Consider the following 27,762-nt stretch of genomic DNA (forward strand, 5'->3'; position numbering starts at 1 on the left):
CTGGGATTACAAGCACCCGCCACCATGCCCAGCTAATTTTTTGTATTTTTAGTAGAGACGGGGTTTTACCATGTTGACCAGGCTGGTCTTGAACTCCTGACCTCAGGTGATCTGCCCGCCTTGGCCTCCCAAAGTGCTGGGATTACAGGCGTGAGCCACCATGTCCGGCCAATTTTTGCATTTTTTTGTAGAGACCAGGTTTCACTGTGTTGACCAGGTTGGTCTCGAACTCTTGGGCTCAAGCGATCCACCCACCTCAGCCTTGAAAATTGCTGGGATTATAGGCATGAGCTACCATGCCCAGCCTCATTTTCTGAGAAGGTGTCACTGAGTTCCCAGATGGGCTGGGAAAGGCCTTTCTCAAGGCTCTTAACACATGTATTATAATTCCTTTCATGTTTGCTCCTCACTAGACCTAGAGGCGGGCCCTGTGTTTAAGTGCATGTTCCCAGCAGTTAATAAATGGATGGATGGACGGATGCATGAACAAATGAAAGAAGCTTTCTTTAAAATGCTCACTAGTCTAGTAGGGGTGCTGGGACATATACAGATAATTACAAGGCAGATTAGAAAGGCCTGTGCATCTTCAGGGAGGAGCAGATGAAATGCTTTGGGGGTTAGAGGAGAGAGAAAACAATCTCCTACCTCAGGACCTGCCTGCCTCTCTGAGGGAGCAGAGGGCTGGGGGATGGGTCATATTCGGGTCAGAACAGCAGCGGCTGGCTGACTTCTAGTGATGACCTCAGTGCTTGGCATAAACACTCAGGCATTTCCTGAGTGCCTGTGTAAAGAAGGCTTCTTGGGCCCCTTGTCTCCTAAGTAATGTCATCCATTTCACTTGCTCTCTGGCGCTGCCTCACTGCCCTGGGGGTATCTGTGCCTTTGCTTTCACAAACCCCTCCCATCACAGTCCCGTCTGAAAACTCACTGGCAAGAAGGAACTCAGTCTTGCTGCAACCCCCAACCCCTACCCAGATAGCTCCCCTCACACACTTTCCCAAATTTACTCAAATTACTCAAATTACTTTCCCAAATTCTCTTCTAGGAATACACAGTGCAAGTATCACAGGGAGAATCGTTCTACCAAAGACCTGAGCCAGAGGGGAACACACAGAAACCTAACAAACCTCAGTTACTTTTATATTTTGAAAAAGAACTACTTACCTTCTAAACCTAAAATACAACAGACTACAAAATACAGTTTGTAGTTTCACATCATGGTCAGTTAGTTCCAGAGGAGAAAAAAAACCCCAAGGGTGAAAATGGAAGAGGAAAGACAGAATAAGAGAAAGGAAGCTTAAGAAAGCTAGGAGGGAAAGACAGAGTGAGAGAGAAGGAAAGCAAGCCCAGCGCTGTCCATCCACCCAATTCCTGTACCTCATAATCATTCCATTTCCCTTCCCAATTCAACAAATCAAGTGCTTGTTGCTTAGTGAAAACCTGGGAGGCAGATTTCAAGCAGTACTTCATCCTGCATTTTTGTGTGTAGATTAGAGTACCCAGATGTCACAACTGTCCTAGCTGCTGAGGACTCAAACACCAGGCAAAGCGGAAGTGATGTGGCTGAGGCTTAGGATGTAAGTGGGGCAGTGGTGAGAAGTGAGGGTGGAGAGAGGAGCCGTAAGCAGGGCGTCATCATGGAGATTGCCAATTCATTCCGTTTTCTGACCAAGGCCTTTTTTGTTCAGAAACGCTTTCCTCTGATAGCTCCTTGATAATGACTTCTGCCCCAAATTATTTTCTTCTCTTTCAGAGACTCCTATCAGCTCTCAATTGTATTCCTAGATGTTTTCCATATTTTCTTTTTTTCTTTTTCGTGTTTTGTTTGTTTGTTTGAGACAGATTTTCACTCTTGTTGCCCAGGCTGGAGTGCAATGGCATGATCTTGGTTCACTGCAACCTCTGCCTCCTGGGTTCAGGCGATTCTCCTGCCTCAGTCTCCCTAGTAGCTGGGATTACAGGTGGATGCCATGACACCCAGCTAATTTTTGTATTTTTAGTAGAGATGGGGTTTCACCATGTTGGTCAGGCTGGTTTTGAACTCCTGATCTCAGGTGATCCGCCTGCCTTGGCCTCCCAAAGTGCTGGGATCACAGGCATGAGCCACCGTGCCTGGACATTTTCCATATTTTCTTATCTAGTCTCTCATTTGTTTCCTTATTTTCTGTTTCCTTAAAGTAATTCACTAATTCAATATTTTGTAGTGTCTAATTGCCCAGTTAATGCTTCTATTGGGATTTTAAATTTAATACCATATTTTTAATTCTTATTCAATATTTTATTAAGATTAGGGTTTTTTCATGATGGTTTGCTTTAGTCAAAAAGAGACAATATCCTTTGAATTTTATTGACAAGTCCAGTATCTTCTAAACACGTCTACTTCAGAGGAAGGCAGCTTCTCTAAATCTTTAGACATTTGTAGTCCTCTTCTTGTGAACTGCAGATTCCCTTCATAGATCATTTCCTCCAGAATTTATGGTCTTACATGGAAAGAGCTGTATTTTCCTAGTATTATAACTATATTCTCTTAGTCTTTTCTTCATGGTCACGAGAGGGCTGCCATAGCTCTAGGAATCACATACATTCAAGGCAGGAAGAAGGTAAAAGGGGTGATATTAGCCATGCTTATCACCTTTTTCAGGAAAGCAAAAGCTTTCTCAGAAGCTTCTGAGGCCGGACGCGGCGGCTCAAGCCTGTAATCCCAGCACTTTGGGAGGCCGAGACGGGCGGATCACGAGGTCAGGAGATCGAGACCATCCTGGCTAACATGGTGAAACCCTGTCTGTACTAAAAAATACAAAAAACTAGCCGGGCGAGGTGGCGGGCGCCTGTAGTCCCAGCTACTCAGGAGGCTGAGGCAGGAGAATGGCGTAAACCCGGGAGGCGGCGGAGCTTGCAGCGATCTGAGATCTGGCCACTGCACTCCAGCCTGGGCAGCAGAGTGAGACTCCGTCTCAAAAAAAAAAAAAAAAAAAAAAAAATGAAGCTTCTGAGAAAACCGCTAGTGTTCAAAATGGTGTCATACAGGCACTCCTATCTGTATGGGAAGGTGGCAAAAGAAGAGTTTAGCTGTTATAGTCTCTATAGTGCAGGTAAGCAAGGAAGAAAGGGGTTAGCAGCTCTGTCGCCCAGGCTGGAATGCAGTGGCGCAGATGTCAGCTCGCTGCAACCTCTGCCTCCCAGGTTCAAGCGATTTTCCTGCCTCAGCCTCCCGAGTAGCTGGGATGATAGGCACGTACCACCATGCCCAGCTAATTTTTATATTTTTAGTAGAGATAGAGTTTCACCATGTTGGCCAGGCTGGTCTCGAACTCCTAACCTCAAGTGATCTGCCTACCTCAGCCTCACCAAGTTCAAGGATTACAGGTGTGAGCCATTGTGCCCGGTCAGAGTTTACCCTTAAAGGGTACTTATATCAACAAAAAAAACTCCTCCTTTTCTTCTGCCAGTAATCAGTCAACCAGACCTCTCTGCCCGGATAGTCAACGGGTAGCCTGCTGTCAGGCAGGGCTTGCTTGTTTATGGAATCAGGACTGCCCTCTATCCCTCAGCACCAGTTCTCTGCATCGTTGATTGCTACCAGTCAACAATGTTGGCCGCAGGGCCTAAGGGGTGGGCTTTCCAAAAGTCCCTGCCTACTCCCTTCCCCCTGTCTCCCAGGGAGAAACAGTCCTTGCTTCTCAGAGCCCATTTCTGCCTCATCCCAGACAAACAAGCCTCAGCTCTAAATGGCTTCCTTCATTCCAGTTTTTACAGCATTAAGATTTGGCAAAAATTCCTCCAGTTTCTGGCACAGAGGCAATATCCATCCATCGTTTCTAGTGCTGCTGCTGCAGATTTTTCCATATTTATGTATTCTGTTGAGTACTGTAATGAGGATCTGTGACAGAGAAGAATAGTAACAGGGCCATGCCTGTGTCACACCATCATGCCCCAAAGTGCACTCGTCCCTTTCACAAATACACTGTAACCTGTCATCAGCCAACACTTAAATGATCAGTTAGCTCCCTCATGAGGAATTAGTTTACAGTCAACTGGAAGCTGCAGTGGGAATCAGGACAGGGTCTTGAGGGAGGAGTGGGACGAGGGAGGACTCAGAAGGAAGGAAAGGAGAACTAGGAGGGAAACAAGAAGGTGTCTAGTGCCAAGTGCATTAACCTAGATATATGTGGCTCGGTGGTCCCCAGGGTGTAGCATGAACAATTACACACCCCTTTCCTTTCTGAGCCTAAGATTCCTTCTCTGTTCCCTCTGACTCCCTTTCTTCTTTGCTATCTGGCTATTTCTGCTTCTGTCTTCCTCCCTCATTTGATTTTTTAAAATTCCCATAATATGAAACATATTTTTATTTAGTTTCTACCTCTCCTTATTGTAAAAAGCAGAGAAATGTTCTATATTTTCCTCCAATAAAAAGAAAGGAAAAGCATTTTAAATCATAAAGTTCTATCCAAATGGATTTTTCCCTGTGAGTCTGCAATCCCCAAATGGAAAAATATAAAGGTTCCTTGCTCCCAGGCTAGTGAAAGAAATATTAATAACATGATGGGAATGAGGGAAGGATGGGGAATGAGTGCAGCAGGCCAGAGGGTGGGTGGAAAAGCAGGACTGTGAGGCAGCCCCCGCAAGGGGACAGGCACCACAGGTGTGAAGAGTGCAAACAGGGGCGGCCACCACTGCTTGGACCACTCTGGCCTGTCCCCCTTGCTGACCAGGACAGTGAGGAAGGACAAAGGCAACCAGCTCTCTAGGATCCCCTGTCTGCTTTCTGACTCTCCAGTAAGTGGCATGGAAAGGTATCAGTAGGAAAAAAAGAGCACTTTATCAGTGAAAAACTCTGGAGTGACTAAGAGGACCAGCCCTGCGAAATCCATACCTGGGGAATGAAGATGAAGCAGTTGATTGTAGTTGTACAAACAAAGATCCCTCCAGATGTGAGTCCAAAGACCAGGTTGGGCCAGGAGTGCAAGTATCTAGTGACTACAAAAAGCAGTCCAGCAGCCAGTACAAGGAGGTTGACCCCCACCATGATGGTTAAGGACTGATTCACAGGAGGGGAGCTGACATGGCCAGTCAGGCCAGCCAGGTAGGCACCATACAGCAGGAGTAGGCCCTGAGGGGTGAAGAGGTGACGGAGGCTCAGAGAAGTGAAACAAGAGGTCAATGAGCAGTAGGTTTGCAACCAATTTCCTCATTTGTAAAATTAGGATAATAATACCTACCTTAAGGACTGCTATTAGGATTTATTAAGATATCACATAGGAAAACCCTCAGGGCAGCCACTTATACCTACTAGGTACTTAATAAATGTTATTGTTCCTCTGCTTCGCTGAGAATTAGTTTATCAGAAGTCAGCAAGTCAGCCATTACATAGGACTCTTCTGAGACAAGGCACAGGACAGGATCATGTGGGTGGGTTAGTATCCCTACAGAAAGAGCTGTTGGGCACTAGTAGGACAGTGGGCCCACAGAACCTCTGGTAGTGAGTGCTTCCACAGCCATTGTCCAGTGTTGCCCTGCTGAAAGCTGAGGGTGCACAGGGAAGCTGAAAGTGACCTGTGATCTGCTTGTCAAGTCACGTGCCACAGCCGGGGCAGTGCCCAGAGGAAGGGGCTCTTTTCTCTAATTTGCCCAAAGGCACCATCTGCTTGTCAAGCCTCACACCTGCAAGACTGCATCTGACGAGAAGGGATGGGCCTCTTAAAAATTTACACAAAGGATCTCCACAGGCTAGCAGCGGGTCTGTGCCAGTGAGTGTTTATGGGAGATGAAGGGTAAAAAAAAGGGGAGAACAAAGGCAGGCTGGGACCCAGGCAAGACTGTGGGGCAGGCATAGGCAGCAAAAGCTCCATCTATAGTTCTCACCCTTTTTGTGACATTTCTTGCTCCCCTACAAGGAACCCAGGGCCCTATTCTTTTCTCTTTCCTATGAATATAAACCTGCTCTGAGTTGTCATTTGTACTAAGGAGAATATAACTCATAGCATCTTAAAGTGCTGCCCCCTCCATAGAAGCTGCATTCATACAGAAATCAAAGCTTTAGTCAATAATACATAACATATAGATTCAATTAGGTTCACCTTTCTGAGTATGTGCACAGCGCCATAGTAGGCGTAGGGCAGAAAATAGTAACACAAAGAAGTCATGGTCCTGGCTTTTAAGGCACTTGGTCTGGTAGGTAGATTTAAAGTAAGCACAAAAATCTTTTTTTTTTTTTTTTTTTTTTTTTTTGAGATGGAGTTTCGCTCTTGTTGCCCAGGCTGAAGTGCAATGGCATGATCTCTGCTCACTGCAACCTCCGTCTCCCAGGTTCAAGTGATTCTCTTGTCTCAGCCTCCCAGGAGCTGGGATTACAGGCATGTGCCACCATGCTGGGCTAATTCTGTATTTTTAGTAGAGATGGGGTTTCACCATGTTGGTCAGGCTGGTCTCGAACTCCTGACCTCAGGCGATCCACCCACCTTAGCCTCCCAAAGTGCTGGGATTACAGGCGTGAGCCACTGCGCTGGCCTAAAAATGTTCATGTGAACATCAGAATGTGAAGATGCCATGGGAGACGAGGTGGGGGTGGGACTGTGGGATTCAGAGGGAGAACTAATAATGAAAGTAAGGGCAGGTAGCAGCAGGGCACCTGCTGGTGACCCTGAAATCATATGACATGGTCAACTCCACCTTCATGGGTGGCCCTAAAGAATATATTTTGGAGAACTGGCTGTGCCAGGAGGGAAGGAGTCAGCATGGAAGAGATACCTTCCAGGTTCCACTAATGCCCGTGTCCCACATGGGGCCTGAGGGCCAAATGTGGCCACCCTGAGATCTTCAATGACTAGAGGACACATAAGTCAGACCAGGGAAGCCCGACTTTTGGGTAACTAACGCCATCAGGTGGTATTCAGCAGAGTTGGATCATTGCTAATTTAATCAAAGGGAAATGAAATTAATTCTGTGATTTTGAAATGTTCAGATATGATTCCACTAAAAGATTTTAATTCCGTTAAAATTCTTGTTAAGGGGGAAATGGGTGTGAATCAAGTGTCTATACATTCTTGGCTGATGTTTGAGTGAGTCATATCTGAACCTTGCATATCACTGGCCTTAACTGCTGAGAAGTGTGGGGTAAGAGGCAGTTGACAGACTCAGGTGGGGGGGTCCTAGAACTTAATGTGGAGATTGAGGTCCTCCTGAGGAGCTTCTCACTGACCAAGGAGTCTATGGGGTCTGGCTCAGTAAGTTTCCTGATGCTCCTTCCTTTTCCTTCTTTTTCCTATGGAAAGATACTACAGTAAAATAAAATGGAAATGGGAGTATAAAAAAGGCAATGGAGAAAATAAATCAAGTTGAGTCACAAAGTAAGTAGCTATGGGGGAAGTGCTGGCTTTCTGGGCTGGGATGGACACACTCTTCTACAGGGACTCAAGGAACCAACAGAGGCGATGTATTTTCCAGAAGTGTCTAGGGGGCAGTGGAAGAACAGTAATAACAATATCTAACATTTATTGAGCTCTTGCTATGGACCAGGAGTGGCTGAAAACTCTTAACATGCATTAACTCTTTAGAAACAGAACAGTTCTGAGGGGATATTATCATCATCCCCATTTTAAAATGAGGCAACTGAGGCTCAGAGAGGTTAAATGAGGCTCAGGGTCAGCTAGGCAGGGGTGGAGTCAGAATTCAAATCCTGATCTGTCACAACTGAAGCGCCTTTTTTAACCATTAGCAAGATTCTGGAGATCAAGAGCTGTTCACTTCCTAGAGTCTTCTTTTAAAAAATATTTCTGTCAAAGTAATATTTGCACATAGTTAAAAAGGAATGTTTCCCTGCCCCACTTTGGCTCACCCCTAAACCTGTTCCTCAGAAGCAACAACTTCTAATACTTTCTTAGTGGTGGAGTGGGTAAAGTTTACTTTTTTTTTTTTAATTGAGATGGAGTCTCGCTCTGTTGCCCAGGCTGGAGTGCAGTGGCGCAATACCAGCTCACTGCAACCTCCGCCTCCCAGGTTCAAGCGATTCTCCTGCCTCAGCCTACTGGATTCTCCTCCTGAGTAGCTGGGATTATAGGTGCACACCACCACACCCAGCTAATTTCTGTATTTTTAGTAGAGACAGAGTTTCACCATGTTGGCCAGGCTGGTCTCGAACTCCTGACCTCAAGTGATCCACCCACCTCAGCCTCCCAAAGTGCAGGGATTACAGGTGTGAGCCACTGTGCCTGGCCAGAGTTTACCCTTAAAGGACACTTATTTCTACAAAAACTCCTCCTTTTCTTCTGCCAGTAATCAGTCAACCAGACCTCTCTGCCCTGATAGTCAACAGGTAGTCTGCTGTCAGGCAGAGCTTGCTTGTTTGTGGAATCAGCACTGCCCTGTACCCCTCAGTCCCAGTTCTCTGTCTCTCTAAGCTGAAAACCAGCTGTTCTGTTCTAAGGATCGTCCTCAGTGCTCCATGCAGGTATCCTCTACCTTCTGGAAATAATATCCTACTTTTGCCCATCTAACAGAGACAAATGAGTCTAATGGTGAGAGATTTGGGGCAGTATGGGAGACGTTGTGAGACGGCTGGAACCCCTCAAAGGGCCCCATGAATGCTGCCATCTGTCTCAGAGCCAGCCTTACTTCCAAGCAGCGCGAGAAAGTCAGGCGGGTGAAAGGCAGCAGGACACCTTGGCCCAAATCTTGACGGCATAATAAAGGCACTTAGAGAACAAATAAAGCTGGGTCAAATGTCTCCTCACAATTCCCCTTGCAAGGAAGCTGAAGGGAAAACTGGTATTGTCAAATCAATTAAGAAACCAGACCAATAAACAGGAGAAACAGTGTGGGAATTCCAGATGATTTGGGGGAGGACTGAATGAGGGAGTCTAAAGAGTTGGGAGAGTCTCCCCCAAACAAATAAAAATAGAAAAGTAAAAACGGCCATGGCTTTGAGGTTTATGCATCAACAGAGGTCTCCTCTGAGTTCAAGATTCTTTGCAGACATCACCTTGTTAATTCCTGTAATTCCCTCTTCATATCCATTTTGTTGGTGACAGAGACCATATCAGATGTGGTTACCAACCTTGCATCCCCAAACAAGAGCAATCCAAACATCAGAATACTGGGAAGCACAGAAGTGGGTGCTGGTCAAAGTGCAGGACACGTCTCTCCCTGTCACCTAAAAGGGACACAGAGTCAGAACTGGAGGTGCCCACAATTACCAGGAACACACAGCAGATCTTCGTGAACATCCTGGAGTGTTAATTTTTCTACAGCACATGATTTCCCCCTCAGTATGTAAAAACTGTAGCATTTAAGTGACTCCACTAGAACCTAAATGAGAGTGACTACATGTTAGGAGAAGAGATGATAAAGTTGGGCTAACAGCTGTGTGCTTGGTGACAACAGGGCTTACCCCTCAGTTATGTGCTTTGATACCCCAATCAAATTAGTGCCTCAACAAAATTATAAACTATTTCATTATGCACCTGCTTTCTGCAAATCATTGAATCCTTAAACATTAATCTTGCAATGTCACAATTCCATGATTCTACTGTATTCCTAAGCCCCTTGTGAGGCTGGAGATGCATAATACTTTTTTTTTTTTTTTTTGTGGCAGAGTCTCACTCTGTCGCCCAAGCTGGAGTGTAGTGGTGCAATCTCAGCTCACTGCAACCTCTGCTTCCTGGGTTCAAGAGAGTCTCCTGCCTCAGCTTCCCAAGTAGCTGGGATTACAGGCATGTGCCACCATGCCTGGCTAATTTTTGTATTTTTGGTAGAGACATGGTTTCACCATGTTGGCCAGGCTGGTCTCGAACTCCTTACCTCCAGTGATCTGCCTGCCTCAGCCTCCCAAAGTGCTGGGATTACAGGCACGAGCCACCATGCCTGGCCATACTTCTTATTAATTGAATACTATGTACTGGACATGGTTAAGTCTTTTACCTACATTGTTTCATTTAATTTTTGCCACAACCCTATGCAATAGGTAGTAGTATTATCTCAATTTTACCTATTAGGAAACAGACTTAAGAGAGGTGACTTTAGGTCACACAGCTAGTGAGCTTGGTAGGGCTGGGATGTGAATCAGGGTTGACTGATTCCAAAGGCCACCTTAAACTACCACCTCCACCTCTACAATTAGGGGAAGGTAACTGCCGATAGCTGAAAGTTTTAATTATTGATGACGTGGAAGTGGTGGTAACTGCCAGGCAGATTCCAGCATGCTCATATCTCACTGTATGCCCACAAAGAGACACTAGGGCAGGAGGAGCAGTGGGAGTGGTAGCAGACAAGGGCAAGGATTTCATGGAAGCCACAGCTCCTGACTCTCCCTCCTCTTGGAGTCCTTTATCTTCTTGTTGCAAGGATGACTCCTGTGTATCCACAGAGGTCAGTCCAGTTTGGGGATGAGATTCCCTAGGGATTTGGCCCCTCACCGTCATACTGACACTGAGAATCTGGAGGCACTGGATAGGATCAGTCAGCACCCATGTCACGAGCAGGATCACATCAGCCATCAACAGGGCTGCCACCAACCCCAGCAACTGCAGGTCTTTGATAATCTGCAAAAGAGTCAAGGTCAAAACTTCTTCTTGTTGACTGGCTATATGACACACGGGCTAGAGTATCCCAAGTGCTCTCAGCTATATGCTCCAAGGTCAGCCCTCCCAAGGAGCTTCAAATGTAGCTATCAAAAATGAAACAGACACCAAACATTTACAATGACTTGTATGCTGATATCATTATTAGCATTAAATATTTCCATTTGTTTAACTTCTTCATATCCTACCTTTTCCCACAAAGGACTCAAGGTGTTTTATAAAATAAATAAACTATTATTTCTATATGTTTATATGAGCACATAGACATGGATGTCATACCACACTGTTAATAACTATTAACTGAGAGGGTGAGATTCAGAGATGCAGAAGGAATCATTAGCATTTTCATTATATGCACATGAACTACAGATTGACTTATGAGCTTGACTTATGATGGGGTTATGTCCTGATAAAACCATCAAAAATAAAACTATTTTCATCATAAGTTGAAAATATAATAAGTCAAAAATGCATTTCATATGCCTAGCCTACCAAACGTTGCAGCTTAACCGAGCCTACCTTTAATGTGCTCAGAACACTTATATTAGCCTACACCTGGGCAAAATCGTCTAAAACAAAGCTTAATTTATAATGAAGTGTTGAATATCTCATGAAATGTATTGACTACTGTGCTGAAAGTGAAAAACAGAGTGGTTGTATGGGTATTTTAAGTATGGTTTCTACTGAATGTGGATTGCTTTCACACCATTGTAAAACAGAAAAACTGTTAAGTTGAACTGTTGTATGTCAGGGACCATCCGTATTTGACTTAGGATGAAAAGAATGTGTTAGTTTGTGACTACAAAAATAAATGGAGAAAAATATACACTGTGATAGGATTAAAACATTAAACATCAGGGAAGAGAGAAAATAAAGGGAATTATGATGAAGGCTCAGATGAAGAGTGTATATATAATAGCATTTACTAATAGGAGCAGAAGAAATGTGGATCCGAGCTTTTGACAACCAATGAAAAGAAAGAAGCACAACCAGTTATATGATTCAAAGTGTTTGTAAAATTAAAAACAAACCAATTGCCTAATCAAACTGTTCAAAACCAGTGATAAAGGGAAACTACTCAAAGCAAGCAGTGACAAAAGACACATTTTGTGTAGACATAAAACAAACATGAGACTTCTCATCAAATAGAAGGCCAAGTGAGAAGACAGTGCAGGAACATCTTGAAAGTACTGGAAGAAGAAAAGAAAATTTCAGTCTAGAATTCTATACTTAGTAATATATCTTTCAGAAACAAAGGCAAAATAAAGACTTTTTCAGATAATCAAAAGCTGAAAGAATTCAGTAGTAGCACATCCACACTGGAATGTTAGATATCCTTCAGGCAAAGGAAAATAATATGAGACAAAAATGTGGATCTATATAGGAAATTAACAACACTGGAAAAGGTAACTAAACAGAAAAATACAAGATTAGTTTTCATTACTTAAATATCATTAAAGAAAATAACAAAATTCAGCATGTTGTCCTGGGTCTTAAAAATAAAAAATAAAATATTTTAAAAGATAATTGATTTATTAAACAAAATAATTGTATGGGGCTTATAACGTAACACCAAAGATAGGAATAGGGATAAAAGGAAGCATACTATTGTAAGGTACTTATACATGAGTGCCAATTATGCAATTTTATAGAAATTCTTCTTGAAATTGAAAAGAAGGGAATAGTTCCCAACTTATTTTATAAAGCCAACATTACTCTGATACCAAAATGAGAAAAATATATTACAAGACAACTACAGAGCAATATGTATTAAAAACATGAATGTACAAATTCTAAACAAAGTTTTTATAAAAATGAGTCCAACAATTATGAAGAGGATAATGTATCATGACCAAGTGGAGCTTATCCCAGGGATGGAGGTTGGTTTGACACCCTAAATCACTTAACATATGGGCAGATAAAGAGATAAAGAGCAGGAGCGTAGAGGATTTTTAGAGCAGTAAAACTACTCTGTATGATACTGTAACGGTAGATATATGTCATTGTACATTTGTCCAGACCCATAAAATGTACAACACCAAAAGTGAAACTTAATGTAAAGTACATTAATGTAGGTTCATCAATTGTAATAAATATACACTCTGATGGGGAATATTGATAATGGAAGAGGCTATGCATGTGTGGGGAAAGAGTGTATATGTAAAACCTCTGTACCTTCTGCTCAATTCTTATGTTAACTTAAAACCACTCTAAAAAATAAAGTCTATTGTATAAGGGTTTTAAAAAAAAAACCATTTAACATAATCCACCACGTGAATGAACTAAAAAAAGAAAAACCATATGACCATCTCAATAGACCCAGAAAAAGTTTTTGACAAAACCCAACATCAATTCTTGATTAAAACTCTCAGCAAAATAAGAATAGAATAGTACACCTCCCCAGCTGGATAAATGGTATCTACAATAAAACTACTGCTAACATTCTTCTTAGTTTTGAAAGACTATTGAAAGGATCAAGAATAACAAAGATATCTGCTCTCACCACTTGCATTCAGATTGTACTATTGTTTCTAGCCAGTGCAATCAAATAAGAGATTGAAAATCAATTATCTTTATTAACTGATGATATGGTCATCTACATAGAAAATCTGACAGACTCTATAAAACGTTGCTAGAGGCCGGGCGCGGTGGCTCACGCCTGTAATCCCAGCACTTTGGGAGGCCGAGGTGGGTGGATCACAAGGTCAGAGATCGAAACCATCCCGTGAATGGTGAAACCCCGTCTCTACCAAAAATACAAAAAATTAGCTGGGTGCGGTGCCAGGTGCCTGTAGTTCCAGCTACTCGGGAGACTGAGGCAGGAGAATGGCGTGAACCTGGGAGGCGGAGCTTGCAGTGAGCTGAGATTTCGCCACTGCACTCCAGCCTGGGCAACAGAGCGAGACTCTGTCTAAAAAAGAAAGCTGCTGTAGTTCCAGCTACTCGGGAGGCTGAGACAGGAGAATGGCGTAAACCCGGGAGGCGAAGCTTGCAGTGAGCTGAGATCACACCACTGCACTCCAGCCTGGGCTACAGAGCGAGACTCCGTCTCAAAAAAAAAAAAAAAAAAAAAAGAAAGCTGCTAGAACTAACACGTACTTTAGAAAGGTTGCAGTATACAAGCTAAGCATATAAACAATAATTATATTTATGTGGCCAGGCACGGTGGCTAATGCCTGTAATCCCAGCACTTCAGGAGGCCGAGGAAGGCAGATCATCTGAGGTTGGGAGTTTGAGACCAACCTGGCCAACATGGTGAAATCTCGTCTCTACTAAAAATACAAAAATTAGCCGGGTGTGGTAGCAGGCACCTGTAATCCCAGCTACTTGGGAGGCCGAGGCAGGAAAATCGCTTGAACCTGGGAGGCGGAGGTTGCAGTGAGCCAAGATCGCACCACTGCACTCCAGCCTAGATGACAGAGCCAGACTCCATCTCAAAAAAAAAAAGTAATTATATTTCTATATATTAGCAACAAACAACTGGAAAGTGAAATTTAAAAAATAATAACATATAAAACAGCATAAAATATAAAATACCTAGAAATAACTTTGATGAAAGATGTGAAAGAACAATATTGAAAAGTATAAAAAAAGATGGGAAAAATTAAAGAGCTAAATAAATGGGTTCATGGGAAAAAAGACACACATTAGTAAGAAGCCAATTCTCCACAATTTCATCTATATTAGATTCAACATAATCTCAAAAGAATTTTTGTAGAAATCAGTAAACTGATTCAAAAATTCACATGAGCATTCGAAGGACCCAGATTAGCCAAAACAACATTGAAAGAGAAGAAGAAAGTCAAAGAACTAATACTACCTGATTTCAAGATTTAGTATAAAGCTACAGTAATCAAGGTAATATGGTATTGCTGTTGAGACAGACACATCAGTGAGACAGAATGGAGGGTCCAGAAATAGATCTACACACCTATGGACAACTGATTTTCAACATAGGCACAAAGGTAATTCAGTGAAGAAAGGAAAATGTTTTCAACAAATGGTGTTGGAACAATCAAATGTCTGTATGTAAAAAAATAAAATTCAATCAATACATCATACCATATACCACAATTAACTCAAAATGGATCATAGGCTTAAATGTAAAAGCTAATACTCTAAAATTTCTAGAAGTAAACACATGAGAAAACCTTTTGGGGCCTTAAGTTAGGCAAAAATTTCTTTTTTTTCCATAAAAGAACACATTGGAGCCGGGTGTGGTGGGTCATGCCTGTAATCCTGGAACTTTGGGAGGCTGAGGCTGGTGAATCACTTGAGGCCAGGAGTTTGAGACCAGCCTGGCCAACATGGTGAAGTCTCTACTAAAAATACAAAAAACAAACAAACAAACAAACAAAAACCTAAAAACAAAGAACATATTGGTAAATTTGACTTCATCAGAATTAGAAATGTCTTTGAAAGACACTCTGAAGTAAATGAAAGTAAAAGGAACAAAAGAATAAACTGGAAGAAAATCTTTGCAAATCATACATCTGATAAAGGGTTTGTATCCAGAATATAAAAAGAACTCACAAAACTCAATAATAAGACAACAAAAAATCCAATTTAAAAATGGGTGACGTTGGGCGCAGTAGCTCATGCCTGTAATCCCAGCACTTTGGGAGGCCAAGGCAGGCAGATCACGAGGTCAGGAGTTCGAGATCAGCCTGGCCAACATGACGAAACGCTGTCTCTACTAAAAATACAAAAATCAGCCAGGCACGATGGCAGGTGCCTGTAATCCCAGCTACTTCGGAGGCTGAGGCAGGAGAATCACCTGAAACCGGAAGGTGGAGGTTACAGTGAGCCAAGATCACACCACTGCACTCCAGCCTGGGTGAAAGAGTGAAACTCTGTCTCAAAAAAAAAAAAAAAAGAAAAAGGGTGAAAGATTTGAACAGTCTGCCAAAGAAGGTGTATGGGTGGCAAGTAAGCATGTAAAGAAATACTCAATATTGCATTAGAGAAATGCGAATTTGAAACCATAATGACACACTACCACACATACCTATTAGAATGCCTAAAGTGAAAAAGACTGATCAAATCAAATGCTGCCAAGAAGGTGGAGGAAATGGACTCTCATACATTGCTGGTGGAAATGCAGAATGGTACAACCACTTTGAAAAACAGTCTGACAGTTTCTTAAAAAGTTAAATATACACTTACCATATGATGTAACCATCCTACTCTTAAAATATTTTTTTCTAAAAAAAAAATTAGGTTTTCACCCAAGAGAAATAGAAGCCTATGTCTAAACAAAGAGTTTGTACATGAATGTTCATAGCAGCTTTATTTTTAATCACCACAACTAGCAATAACCCAAACATCCATCTACAGATAAGCAAATGTGTATCTATGCATTGTAATATTACTCAGCAATAACAAAGAAAGAACTATTGATGCACACAACATAAATAACTATAATATTCATAAAAACAATTATGTGAGTAAAATAAGCCAGAGAAAAAAGAGTCCATACTGTATGGTTCCATTTATAGAAAACTCTGGAAAATGCAAACTCATCTACAGTGACAGAAAGCACATCAATGATTTCCTGAGGATAGGAACAAGGGATATAAGGACTGGACAGGAGAGGGAGATAACAAAGGGCTGCAAGGAAGTTTTTGAAGATGAGGGATATGTTCATTATGTACCATGTTTCTTGGTTGTATATCCATGTCACGATTTATCAAATCATATGCTTTAAATATGTGCAGTTCACTGCATGTCAGTTATACTTCAATAAAGCTATGTTTAAAAAAGAAATCAGTGTTCTTGAGGGATTAATGCAGTTTTTGTCCTTTCAGGCAATCTTCTTCACAGGTATGGTTGCTCACAGCTGAGCTTTTGGTAAGTATGCACCATGATTCAATAACATTTGCTAAAAAAAAATTCCCATCATTCCAGAGAAGTAAACACCAACTGAATGATATATTGGGTCTGGGCAGGGCCTATACCCAATGAGGGTACTGGTCAGGAATTGAGGTTTGAGCAGTCTCATCAGACAACCTGAGAAAATGGGGAAATGTGGTTAAGTTGATGACTGATCTCAGAGACATGTCGGTGATCTGGCTGCTACATAACTTAGGGTTGATTCTTCCTGCTCTTCTTTGCTCACTTCTCTGGGCACATCCTTCTCTGCCTTCTATATAGAAAATAACTGGGCTCCAGGGAAGGAAATAACTACTTACTTGCTATAGTTTCTCTGTAATCACTCTTTCTCCCTTCACTTCCAGCTCACACCTGTGCCAAACAACAGTCTCTGGGCATCTTGTTCGGCCTCACACTGGTGCCAGGTATTGGCCAGCTCACATGTCCCCACAGGGCCTGGGGTACATAGGAACCAGAGCCCACGTTTGAAGCCCTCTCTTCAATAGCAGTGATCCACAGCCTTCCAGGCCTGAGGCCTTATGAGGCCGCATGATTCCAGGGTTTGGAATGAGAAACAAGAACTTCGGATGTCCTGAAAGGGGCTAGGCTCAGTAATCTGCATGAGTTTCTCTAGCTGTTAACTAATGCTGAAGCTGCCATCTACAATGAAGCATTGTGTACTTGCTGTCTACTTACCACTCTTTTGTCCGGCACCCTTTGGGTAAACACCTTGTAGAGTCGCCAGCTCTTTCCCAGAATGGGGCCAAACACAAGGGAGGTCCCAATGCACAGCATGGACAGTCTTATCTACAGGTGGAAGGGGACAGAAGAGTCACAAGAGGAATCTTTGTCAGTTCTCCACACACTCTGATTTGCAGGGTCTGGGTCCCACAGAGGGCATGGGGTACAGAGTGAACCTCACCAAGTGTTCTGGGATTGCCTCGAAAAGTGCCCACACCAAGGATAAAGGTAACCACCACCCATGGGAGCAGCTGGTTTAAAAAAATCATCACAACTTTAACATTTTAGTCAAAACCAAATTTTAATACTTCACCTACCTGAATGAGAGTTTCCATTGAGCTCCCCACTAAAACATCTTGAATCCCAAAGAGGTAAGCGCTACCGTAAGTCAGACAACTGCCCAATAAGGTCACAATGTTCAGATTGGGACTGGACATCTTCACAATCCTAGAGGGCATCAGGAAGAAAGACACTTAGAGCCATGACCTTTTGCCTTGAGGCCAAAGACCTATGAGATCAAAGCTTCCTCACCAGCATAATCTCCAGTGCAGCCTCGGAGTGAAGGACCACTGGGAAGAAACCACTTTATAGCCCTGTGAAAACTTACGATTTCTTTAAATTTATTTTCAAAAAGAACTAACCTCTGGCACTTATTGCTTGTATAACTCCAAGTCTTTTAAAAGAAGGCTGACTAGCTACAAACAGGTAGTACTGGAGAAGAGTTGGGATTTTATCCATGAAGTTTATGGTTGCTAGGGGACTGCCATGTGCAGCTTAGTGAATTAATAACCAGCAGGTAGATACCCACAGTTTGGAGCCCTTAGAAATGAGCTGTAAGGTAAACTACTATTTGGAAACAACATTTTTTGTTGTTTTTTTTTCTTCATATACTATTTGCTTTATTTGATATGTAAACCATTTTCCTCTACTTGACCAAGAAAGAAAGAGGATAAAGGGATTAGAAGCAAGAAATTGGGGAAGGGCCTTTTCTCAAGTATTAACAGTTTTAGATGAGATTAGAGACAAATTTGAAAGTGAGAGGGAGATGTGAATAATCAGGGGTTCAGACAAATACCCCGGGCACCAACAGAGGTTCAGGATGTGAACTGGTTAACCTAAGGGCAATGCCAGGCTCACACTGGACAGTGACTGCTACTAATTAATTACAAGTAACAAGAAGGAAAGCCATTGTATTTAAGAATTGTAATCTAAATAGTGTATATAAATGCAACATTTCTACTAAAAGTCATTTGATAATTATACTTTGCTATACTTTTATTTTTAAATCATAACTAAGGAGGAAAGCATTCTTACCTATGTCTCTTGGTGACCTGGCAGGCCACCTTAAAGGCTAGGGCCAAGGCAAAACTATCCACTTAGTGAAGCTTGTTCTAACCACAGGCAAAGCACCTAGGAGGCACTAAACAGTTTGGCAGTGCTGGATTTGCAAACATCGTAACCGCCATGAGCACAGCTTAGTTACTTTGTGTCTGACATTGTGATACATCCATACACACAAGAACACCAAACCACTGTCCCAGGCCCCAGGTACTGTCACCATAGGCCAGTGAGTCCAGTTGAGCTGAACCTTGTTTTGGAGGGAAGATTTTCTTATTTTTCTAAAAGTGAGAGCAACTTTCATGCATACCCTTTCTAAAATGAGAATAATAATTATATGATCTACCTTCAAAGAGTTCTGAGAATTTCATGAGGCAATATGGCAAAATGCTTGGCACACGGCCTGGCACATAATAGGCATATTGCCAACATCAGCTGTTTATATTATAATCTCACTGTCCTCCTCTTCCAGGTTTTAGAAACCTAGGAATCACCTTTTCCTTCTGTTTCTTTATCAGAAATACCCAATCAATTGCCAAGTTTCTTTCATTTCTTCTTTTTTTAAAAAATTTTTTTGAGACAGAGTCTCACTCTGTTGCCCAGGCTGGAGTGCAGTGGCACGATCTTGGCTCACCGCAACCTCCCTCTCCCTGGTTCAAGTGATTCTCCTGCCTCAGCCTCCCGAGTAAATGGGATTACAGGCGCCCGCCACCACACCCAGCTAATTTTTGTATTTTTAGTAGAGATGGGTTTCACCATGTTGGTCAGGCTGGTCTTGTACTCCTGACCTCAAGTGATCTGCCCGCCTCGGTCTATCAAGGTGCTGGGATTACAGGTGTGAGCCACTGTGCCAGGCCTCTTTCACTTCTTATTTCAAAGTCTCTGAGCTTTCTCTCGCTTTCCATCCCTTTTTTTCTTTTCTTTTTTTTTTTTGAGACAAAGTCTTGCTCTGTTGCCCAGGTTGGAGTGTAATGGTGTGATCTTGGCTCACTGCAACCTCTGCCTCCTAGGTTCAAGCAATTCTTCTGCTTCAGCCCCCTGAGCAGCTGGGATTACAGGTGCCCACCACCACACCAGGCTAATTTTTGTATTTTTAGTAGAGAGAGGGTTTTGCCATGATGGACAGGCTGGTCTCAAACGCCTGACCTCAAGTGATCTGCCTGCCTCAGCCTCCCAAAGTTCACTCTTCTTTTTCTTTTTTTTTTTTTTTTTTGAGACAGAGTCTTGTTCTGTTGCACAGGATGGAATGCAGTGGGGCAATCTTGGCTCACTGCAACCTCCATCTCCTAGGTTCAAGGGTTTCTCATGCCTCGGTCTCCCCAGTAGCTGGGTTTACAGGCATGCGCCACCACACCCATCTAATTTTTGCATTTTTAGTAGAGACGGAGTTTCACCATGTTGGCCAGGCTGGTCTTGAACTCCTGACCTCAGGTGATCTGCCCACCTCAGCCTCCCAAAGTGTTGGGATTACAGGTGTGAGCCACAGCACCCGGCCTCTCCATTCTTGATACCATGTTTATCCAGGATACAATCATGTTAGGAGCAATGGAACTGGAGTCGAGGGTAACAGGTGGGTATACCAGCTCTGCCACTCACAGCTGACTAAGCCTGTCTGACCAGGAAACAGGCTCCTATTTCCTCATCTGTAAAATGAAAATAACATCATCTTTTGTATCTACCCCACAGGTTATTGCAAAGATGAAATGATGTATGTGCCAAAACTCTTTGCAAACTTTAAGATGATGAAAAAATACTACTCTTTAGATTTTTGATGTAACCTTCAGCTCTCAGTAAACACCAATTTTTCCCTGTTCTAGTATGTTCTGTACATTACATTCAGACTCATTAATCTTAACATACCACCTTTATCATTTAGCAAAAGAGCTACATGTATAAAGAACAATCTTCTATGGTTTACCTTAAGTCTCCTATATCCAAATTTAAGATCTAGCCCTATTGTATGATCTACTTATTCATTCAGGTCTGCCTCCTCAGCCTCCATGTCTTCAGACTGTGGACTTATGGAGAGTGATTTTCCTTAATTTCTTTATCTCTCCACAAAAGAAGGGGAATATGTGGTGAATATTAACTACAGAAGTAAGAACAGTGCTAACCAGCAGCTTCACAAAGCATTTTTTAAAGAAAAGTACTCCATTAGAGAGACCAGTGCTGACACTGATTCAGAGCAGAGAGTACTGCTGACCTGGCATCAGCCGCTTGGTGCAGTCAGAAGTTTGAGCAATGGCACAAGCAGTGGGTGGACTCCTGCAAGACCCATAACCCGGCTATTCCTCCCCATAGCCATTCTCATGTTCCTGCACATAAGCCATGACTATCTGACGGTGACCTCGTCACCAAGCAAGTGCCTGGATTTCACAGCCACATGTCTGTTTGGTCTAGATCACTGATCGGTAAGTTTCTCTCATAATTTTTCTTTGGACCCATTTTATTTGAGTACCACTATACAATCAGTTTTCCTTTGAGTGATACAGTACTGCATGAAATCCTGATTGAGGATTCCTTCTCTTTCTGATTTAGCTAAGAGGAACTCAATTTAGTCATTTTCCACAAAATATACATTGAATAGTTTTCACCTCTCAGACAGTGATGCTAATTTATTATTCAAATAGACATACTATGGACTTATATATGCATGTTGTGACATTTTTCCTGAGCAATCTTACTGAAAACTTGCCTCAGGGAACAAAAGATGAATACAAGATGATTTTCCTTTTTTGTTTGGCCAAGTTAACACCTGTGAAGTCACTGAAAGGTGAATCATCTCCAATTCAGCAGGAGAATTATGTATGTCTGGGGAATGTCTTTGCCACGTTGGTAGGAATTCAGCCACCAATGTCATTTATATTTTTCTATTGAGCTAAAAGATGAAACCTACATAGTTGAATATTTTAATCAGTCACAAACACATAATTTCCACAAAGCAAATAGATTTCAATATTGTATACTTAATTACAGATAGCCAGTACTATCTAGATTACTTGTCTTCCATTTATGAAGAGTAAAATGCCTGAATTGGGTTACTGTCAGTCAGAAACAAGGTGAAGTTTTTTTTTTTTTAAAGGATTATATAGCTATCTCATTATCTCTTCCTCTTCATTTATTGAGTGGAAATGTAAGACAAGAACTTTCTTGATTTTTCTATCCTCAAGTGAGGTTTCAACACATATAGGTAAATATCGAACTGCATCTGCAAAACCTGTATAATTCTGCATTATCATTTCAATAGTCTCTAATGAATTCAGATACTTAAGTGACATCCACCAGCTCAACGGTATGATGTTGCAAAACTTTATCAAATGTTACTTTCTGAACTTGGCAGTTCATTTTATTTGGAGTTACTGAGTCTGAAAACATGGTCAGAGAATGGAGCACAAGGTACTTGTTGGCATGCTGTGACTAACAGAAAACTTTCCTAAGATGTCACAAGACCATGCTCTCTAAAATGCTACAAAAATTGATGTAAATCATATCACTGAGCTTTCACCTATCCAAAACCAAATATGAATGTCTTTCCAAAATGCTTTCTAATAAAACAATTAAGATTTAAATTGTGAAAATTTATCCAATTTCTTTATTAACTTACTATTTTGGATCCATGCTACAATGGGATTATAAATCTATCTCAAATAAAACTCCAAACAGCTTTATCATAATGTTATCTGATGTGTTTCAGCAAATTTGATCTTTTAATATCTTGCTTATTTCTAATGTATACACTAATCTGCACACAATTAAAATTCTGCACACCTCAAGCTAATATTAGTGGGACCTCTAACCATTTGTATTTAAAGTGTCTATCATAAGGCCTGACCCCATTCCTTACTCTCGTGCCTGGGCCACCATCCTAGTAGAATATCCTAGGAGATTTCATTAGCCTTTCAGCCTCCAGAGTTCTAAATTATTCAATCATAATGATTTCACTTTATTCCTCTTCAGACACCCATCCCCAGGTTACACTCTGGGTCTTAGGGTCATTCAGAATGGTACCCCTTCAGGAATTTTAAATACCAATATCCCAACACCAATTTGACTACAATCTGTTCAAAATTTAACTCCAAGCCTCCCCCTCAATCGCTCACATTCTTCCCCATTTCAGATAATGGCAACTCCACCTTTCAATTTGCCTGGACCAAAAACCTGGGAGTCATCCTGACTCTTGCTCATCACCCACATCCAATCTGTCATAAATCTTGTTGGCTCTATCCTCGAAATACATCCAGAATCTAACTCCTTCTCACCACCTCTGCTGCCACCACCTGATCAAAGTCTTACTTTGCATTTCTTATTTGGATTATTGCAATAGCCTCCTAACTGGTCTCCGTGCTTCTACCCTGGCACTTCCCTCAAGTCTATTTTCAACATAGCTGCTAGAGTAATCCATTAAAGAGAAATAAGATCATGTCACTTCTCTGCTCAAAACCCCACAATGACTCTCTATTTCCCAGAGGGAAAGTCAGTGTTTACCAGAGTTTACAAAGCCTACACATTTGATCCCTGTTGTTTCTCGACCTGATTTCTTACATCTTCTCCAGGCCCACCCCACTCCAGCCACACGCCTCCTTGCTGTTCCTTGAAAACACCAGGTACTCACACACTGCGAGGCTTTGAAGTGGCTGTTCTCTCTGCCTGGAATATTTCAATACATGGATCTGCATAGCTCATCCTCTTTCTCTCCTGACTGCGTGTTCATATGTTACCTTCTCAACCAGGGCTATGATGACAACCCGATTTAAAATTACACCCTATCTGTGGAATTCTGAATCCTCATCCTGCTCTATTCTCTTCCCCTGCCCCCATCCAACCATAGTACTTATTACCTTTTAACATATTACATAAAAATTTACTTATTATTATGATTTTGTTTATTGCTTTCTCCTCCCAATAGAATTGTGCATGATGTACTCCCAGAACTAGAACACTACCTGGACACTGAAGGCACTCAATAAACATTTGAGGAATAAATGAATGAGGGTCCTACCCTCCAGCCTTCTCATGTGCTTACTCCTACCACATTTGTACATTGACAGCCTACAGACCTCCAGTCACTTGGTTCTTTCACTTCCTCATAGTCTATCAGTCTCTCTTCCTATCTCAACCCAATTTCAGATCCCTGGTTGGTCATCTGAACTGTTCTCTCAATAACACCCAATTCCCTTTTCAAACAAGCCCTTCTGTAGCATCTGCCCAGTAAAACTCAGATCAGAGCCACAATCCATTGTCTGCTTTTGCATCCAGGCAGCTGAGAGGTACAGGAGAAAATTAGACAACCTTGCAGATTGTTGCCACCAAAACTGATGTTCTCCAACATCGATCTGCCAAGCTTACTATGCTATCCATCTTTTTATTTATTCTGAGTTATTTCTGTACATTTTCTTTGTGAGTCACTCACCTCACAGGACTCAAAGAAATAAGAGTATGTATCTGTATGGATGATGCCCTCAGTCTAGGTTTGGTGCCATCCTCTATGTCCCTACAACACCCCAGGGTCTATATGCATCAGTACAATTGTCATGTTATATTACTGCCTTTTAGTGTTAGTTCCACTGGACAGTTTCTAATCCTCAAAACCCAGGTTGTTTCTTGTTCTATAACTCACACCATAGCACGGTCTTTGGAAAATGGTAAGTATTCCATAACCATCTGTTGAATGAATTCATTAATGGATATGGAAACCCCTTCTCTTCTTCCTTTCTTTGTCCTCTTCCCTAATCTTATTTTTCACGGGCAAAGCACTCCCCTGTTAGGCAGAAGGCTGAGGGCTAGGCATGTGTGCCATAAGGCTTTTAAAGTACCAGAGATCTGTGAGAGTTGGAGGGGAGTTAGGAACTTGTTCAATGCCTATGTGTTAGAAGGGGCACATTCTGGGTAATTGTAGTGGTTTCAGGGTGATCCCCACGGTCCCCTGGAATCGCTGATAATTCCTTGGAATTAGTGAACACAAGGGCAAGATATATTTGTGGGGCTCTGAGTGCTGTGGATGCTGTGAACTTCCATAGACACTGGGTTTTCACCACGTTACCAAATCTGCACACCCCAAACCCTCACTAAAAAGCTTCACATTCTGGGTAAGCCCTTCCTTTGCTTTCCCTCTCAGCATAGAGCTGAAAGGAGCCTAAAAATAAATGAGAGAATGCATCCTAACAGGATGCCTGTAAAGCTTTTTCCTCTCTCATTCTTTTTGTTTCTAGGAAAGTGTAGCACCTTGGAGGAGTGTGTATATTCACATATGCCCATGTGTATATATGTTTACTTGTCTCCAATGAGATAGGGCCACTTGAAAGATTCTTTGCCAATGGCTGAATTCTTGCTGGAGGATTCTCCCAGGAAATGCTTTTGTCCAATATGTTTCTCACATCATGTGTTGAGGGCCACGTAGGCCCAGAGATATGATGATAGCCTTTGTCAAGCAATTGATGGATGAGATCTCATCTTCACGACCACACAGATTACAGACTCTCAGTAGACATCTGCATCAGAGGTTAACAACATGCATCCCACCCCCAGGCTTCAGAAAATCTGCTGATCTTGGACTGAGTTGCTGCTTGCAGCTGGGCTAGGAAGCATGCATTTTTACACCCTTGAAGTCAGTAAATTATATCTTTTTACATCCTTGAAGCCAGTAAATTTGTAAATTATGTTTTGTCATGAGCCAAACATTCAGCACCGCCTCTTGTCCTGGGTGGACCTGGCCTTTCCAAATCAGCCTGCTTTCCTGTAGTCCTGCTTCGTTTCACATGGAGAGAGGGAGCTCCTTACCCCGCACTGTCAGTTCAGGCCCACAGCTGCTGAAATTGCATCTGGAAGAACAAAGACATTCTGCCCACAGAATTGCTGAATGGTTAGCAGTGCTTGGACCTGATGAAATCAAAGGTCTCTTCTAGCTTCTCCCTTCTCAAGTTATGCCAGAGACAGTTTTTTATTTTTTCCTTTTTTTTTTTTTTTTTTTTTTTTAGACAGTCTTATTCTGTTACCCAGGCTGGAGTACAGTGAGGCACACTCAGCTCACTTCAACCTCCGCCTCCTGGGTTCAAGCAATTCTCGTGTCTCAGCCACCCCAAGTAGCTGGGATTACACGCATGCGCCACCATCCCTCCCTAATTTTTGTAATTTTAGTAGAGATGGGGTTTTGCCATGTTGGCCAGGCTGGTCTCAAACTCCTGGGCTCAAATGATCTGCCCGCCTCAGCCTCCCAAAGTGCTGGGATTACAGGCATGGGCCACTGCTCCCAGCCCAGAGACAAATTTCTTTTCTCTATCCTTAGCTTATTAATAAGCTGGTTACACTTTGCATTTCTGCCTCTCCTTTCTTAACCAGGAAGAGCAGGCTGACTTGGTTTACCAGAGGTGCAATAGAATTTACATTCAAATCAAATAGTCAAACAAACAAAATATTTAGCTATAAGTGTAAAAGAAGACTTGCTAAGTATCGTGCCCCCAAATTCCCCTTTAGCAAATGACCTTGTTTTTCCCATGCTTTATGAGTTCTTACTTTAATGATCTTCATGTGCCAAACATTAATTCAACAATTCCTAAATACCAACTTGCCAATGTATTAAGAACCAGAGATAGGAAGGCAAAGGAGATATAATCTCTGCTATCAGCGTATTAGGACACCACCTCCTTGGTTTCTGACCTTTTCATTGCAAAGACGATTTTCCGATTTGTTCTTTTTCTTTAAAATAGAATAAAATTTTAATTGACTATTAGAAGTTGTTTTATCAGTATCCACTAGGCCATTTGACAAAAATCTATATTCCTGAATCTCTGTGTATTATAGATATTAATATGTGAATATACATATAAATTGACAGTGTACAAATTTCAGCATTCATAGCTCCCTTGGACTATAAACAGGCCTAAGGATCAACTTTTTTTTTTCTTTCTTTTTTAATTTTACTTTAAGTTCTGGGATACGTGTCCAGAATGTGCAGGTATGTTACACAAGTATACATGTGCCATGGTGGTTTGCTGCACCTATCAACCAGTCATCAAGGTTTTAAGCCCCACATGCATTAGGTATTTGTCCTAATGCCCTCCCTCCCCTTGCCCCCCACCCCCCAAGAGGCCCCAGTGTGAGATGTACCCCTCACTGTGTCTATGTGTTCTCATTGTTCAATTCCCACTTATGAGTGAGAGCATGCGGTGTTGGGTTTTCTGTTCCAGTGTTAGTTTGCTGGGATCAACTTTTTAATTTAATTTAATTTTGAGACAGAGTTTCACTCTCTCATCCAGGTTGGAGTGCAGTGGCATGATCTTGGCTCACTGCAGCATCGATCTACTGGGTTTAAGTGATCCTCCCACCTCAGCTTCCCAAGTAGCTGGGACTACAGGTGCATGCCATCACACCCAGTTAGTTTTTATTTTTTTGTAGAGACAAGGTCTCACTTTGTTACCCAGGCTGGTCTTGAACTCCTGGACTCAAGCAGTCCTCCCACCTTGGCCTCCTGAAGGGTTGGGATTACAGGCGTGAGCCACCTCTCCCGGCCAGGATCAGCTTTGAAAGTATCCTTGCAACTATTTTAAAAGCAGAAATATGGAAATTTGGATATAAGACTAAATGCCTTGAAATTTAGGAACAGTAGTGAAAAAGCATAGTGATAAATTCAAGATAAGTTGGTGATGAGGAGGGGGAAAAAGTCCCAAAGGATACCTTTACTGGAAAGGAAGTTTGTGTGGCTTTACTTAGGAATATTATGGGCACATTCTGCTTTGTTTGTTTGTCTTCAAAAAATTAGTTTCTGAATGTATTTTTGCCATATCTCATGCAATTATATTTTAGATGTGCTTTTAAATGCCACGGGAAAACACTAGACACACACACAAAATCCTCTTTTCGCCTAGAACCTCAGACTCTAGGGTTACGACCCTGGCATGTGTTGTAATTTATGAGGCAGTGATTTCAACTTCCTTTCTCTGTTTAGCTGCAGGAAAAGGCCTTGAGCAATTCCTGGCAGGTGACTTGTAGCTCTTCCAAAAGGGCAGAGCAGATGTCCTGATTTTAAGTAGGGCATGAAACACAAGCACAATTGGCCCTAGGAAACATCCAATCACAAGGAGTCACTGCTAAAGCAGAATATTATGGGCTACCAGGTGACATGCAAATTGATCTTTTTGAGGCAGAAAAGATTGCCTGCCATACTGGGGAAGATTCCTCTTTTTTTTTTTTTTTTTTTTTGAGATGGCGTTTAACTCTTGTTGCCCAGGCTGGAGTGCAGTGG

At 42.1% G+C, this 27,762-nt stretch overlaps 1 protein-coding gene across 1 annotated transcript in view; it reads right to left on the reverse strand.

The window, feature by feature from the left end:
- The window catches only part of GPR156 (G protein-coupled receptor 156), a 133,134-nt gene that overhangs the window by 15,268 nt on the left and 90,104 nt on the right, over positions 1–27,762 (reverse strand). Inside the window, exons 4-8 of the mRNA XM_007985679.3 lie at positions 17,504–17,633; positions 17,142–17,252; positions 10,410–10,535; positions 9,053–9,148; positions 4,874–5,110 (exon numbers count right to left, since the gene is read on the reverse strand). Coding sequence (XP_007983870.3) covers positions 4,874–5,110; positions 9,053–9,148; positions 10,410–10,535; positions 17,142–17,252; positions 17,504–17,633 — 700 coding nt within the window. The remainder of the gene's footprint in view (positions 1–4,873; positions 5,111–9,052; positions 9,149–10,409; positions 10,536–17,141; positions 17,253–17,503; positions 17,634–27,762) is intronic.

This window comes from Chlorocebus sabaeus, chromosome 22 (genome assembly GCF_047675955.1).
Source record: "Chlorocebus sabaeus isolate Y175 chromosome 22, mChlSab1.0.hap1, whole genome shotgun sequence".
Classification (NCBI taxonomy): domain Eukaryota; kingdom Metazoa; phylum Chordata; class Mammalia; order Primates; family Cercopithecidae; genus Chlorocebus; species Chlorocebus sabaeus.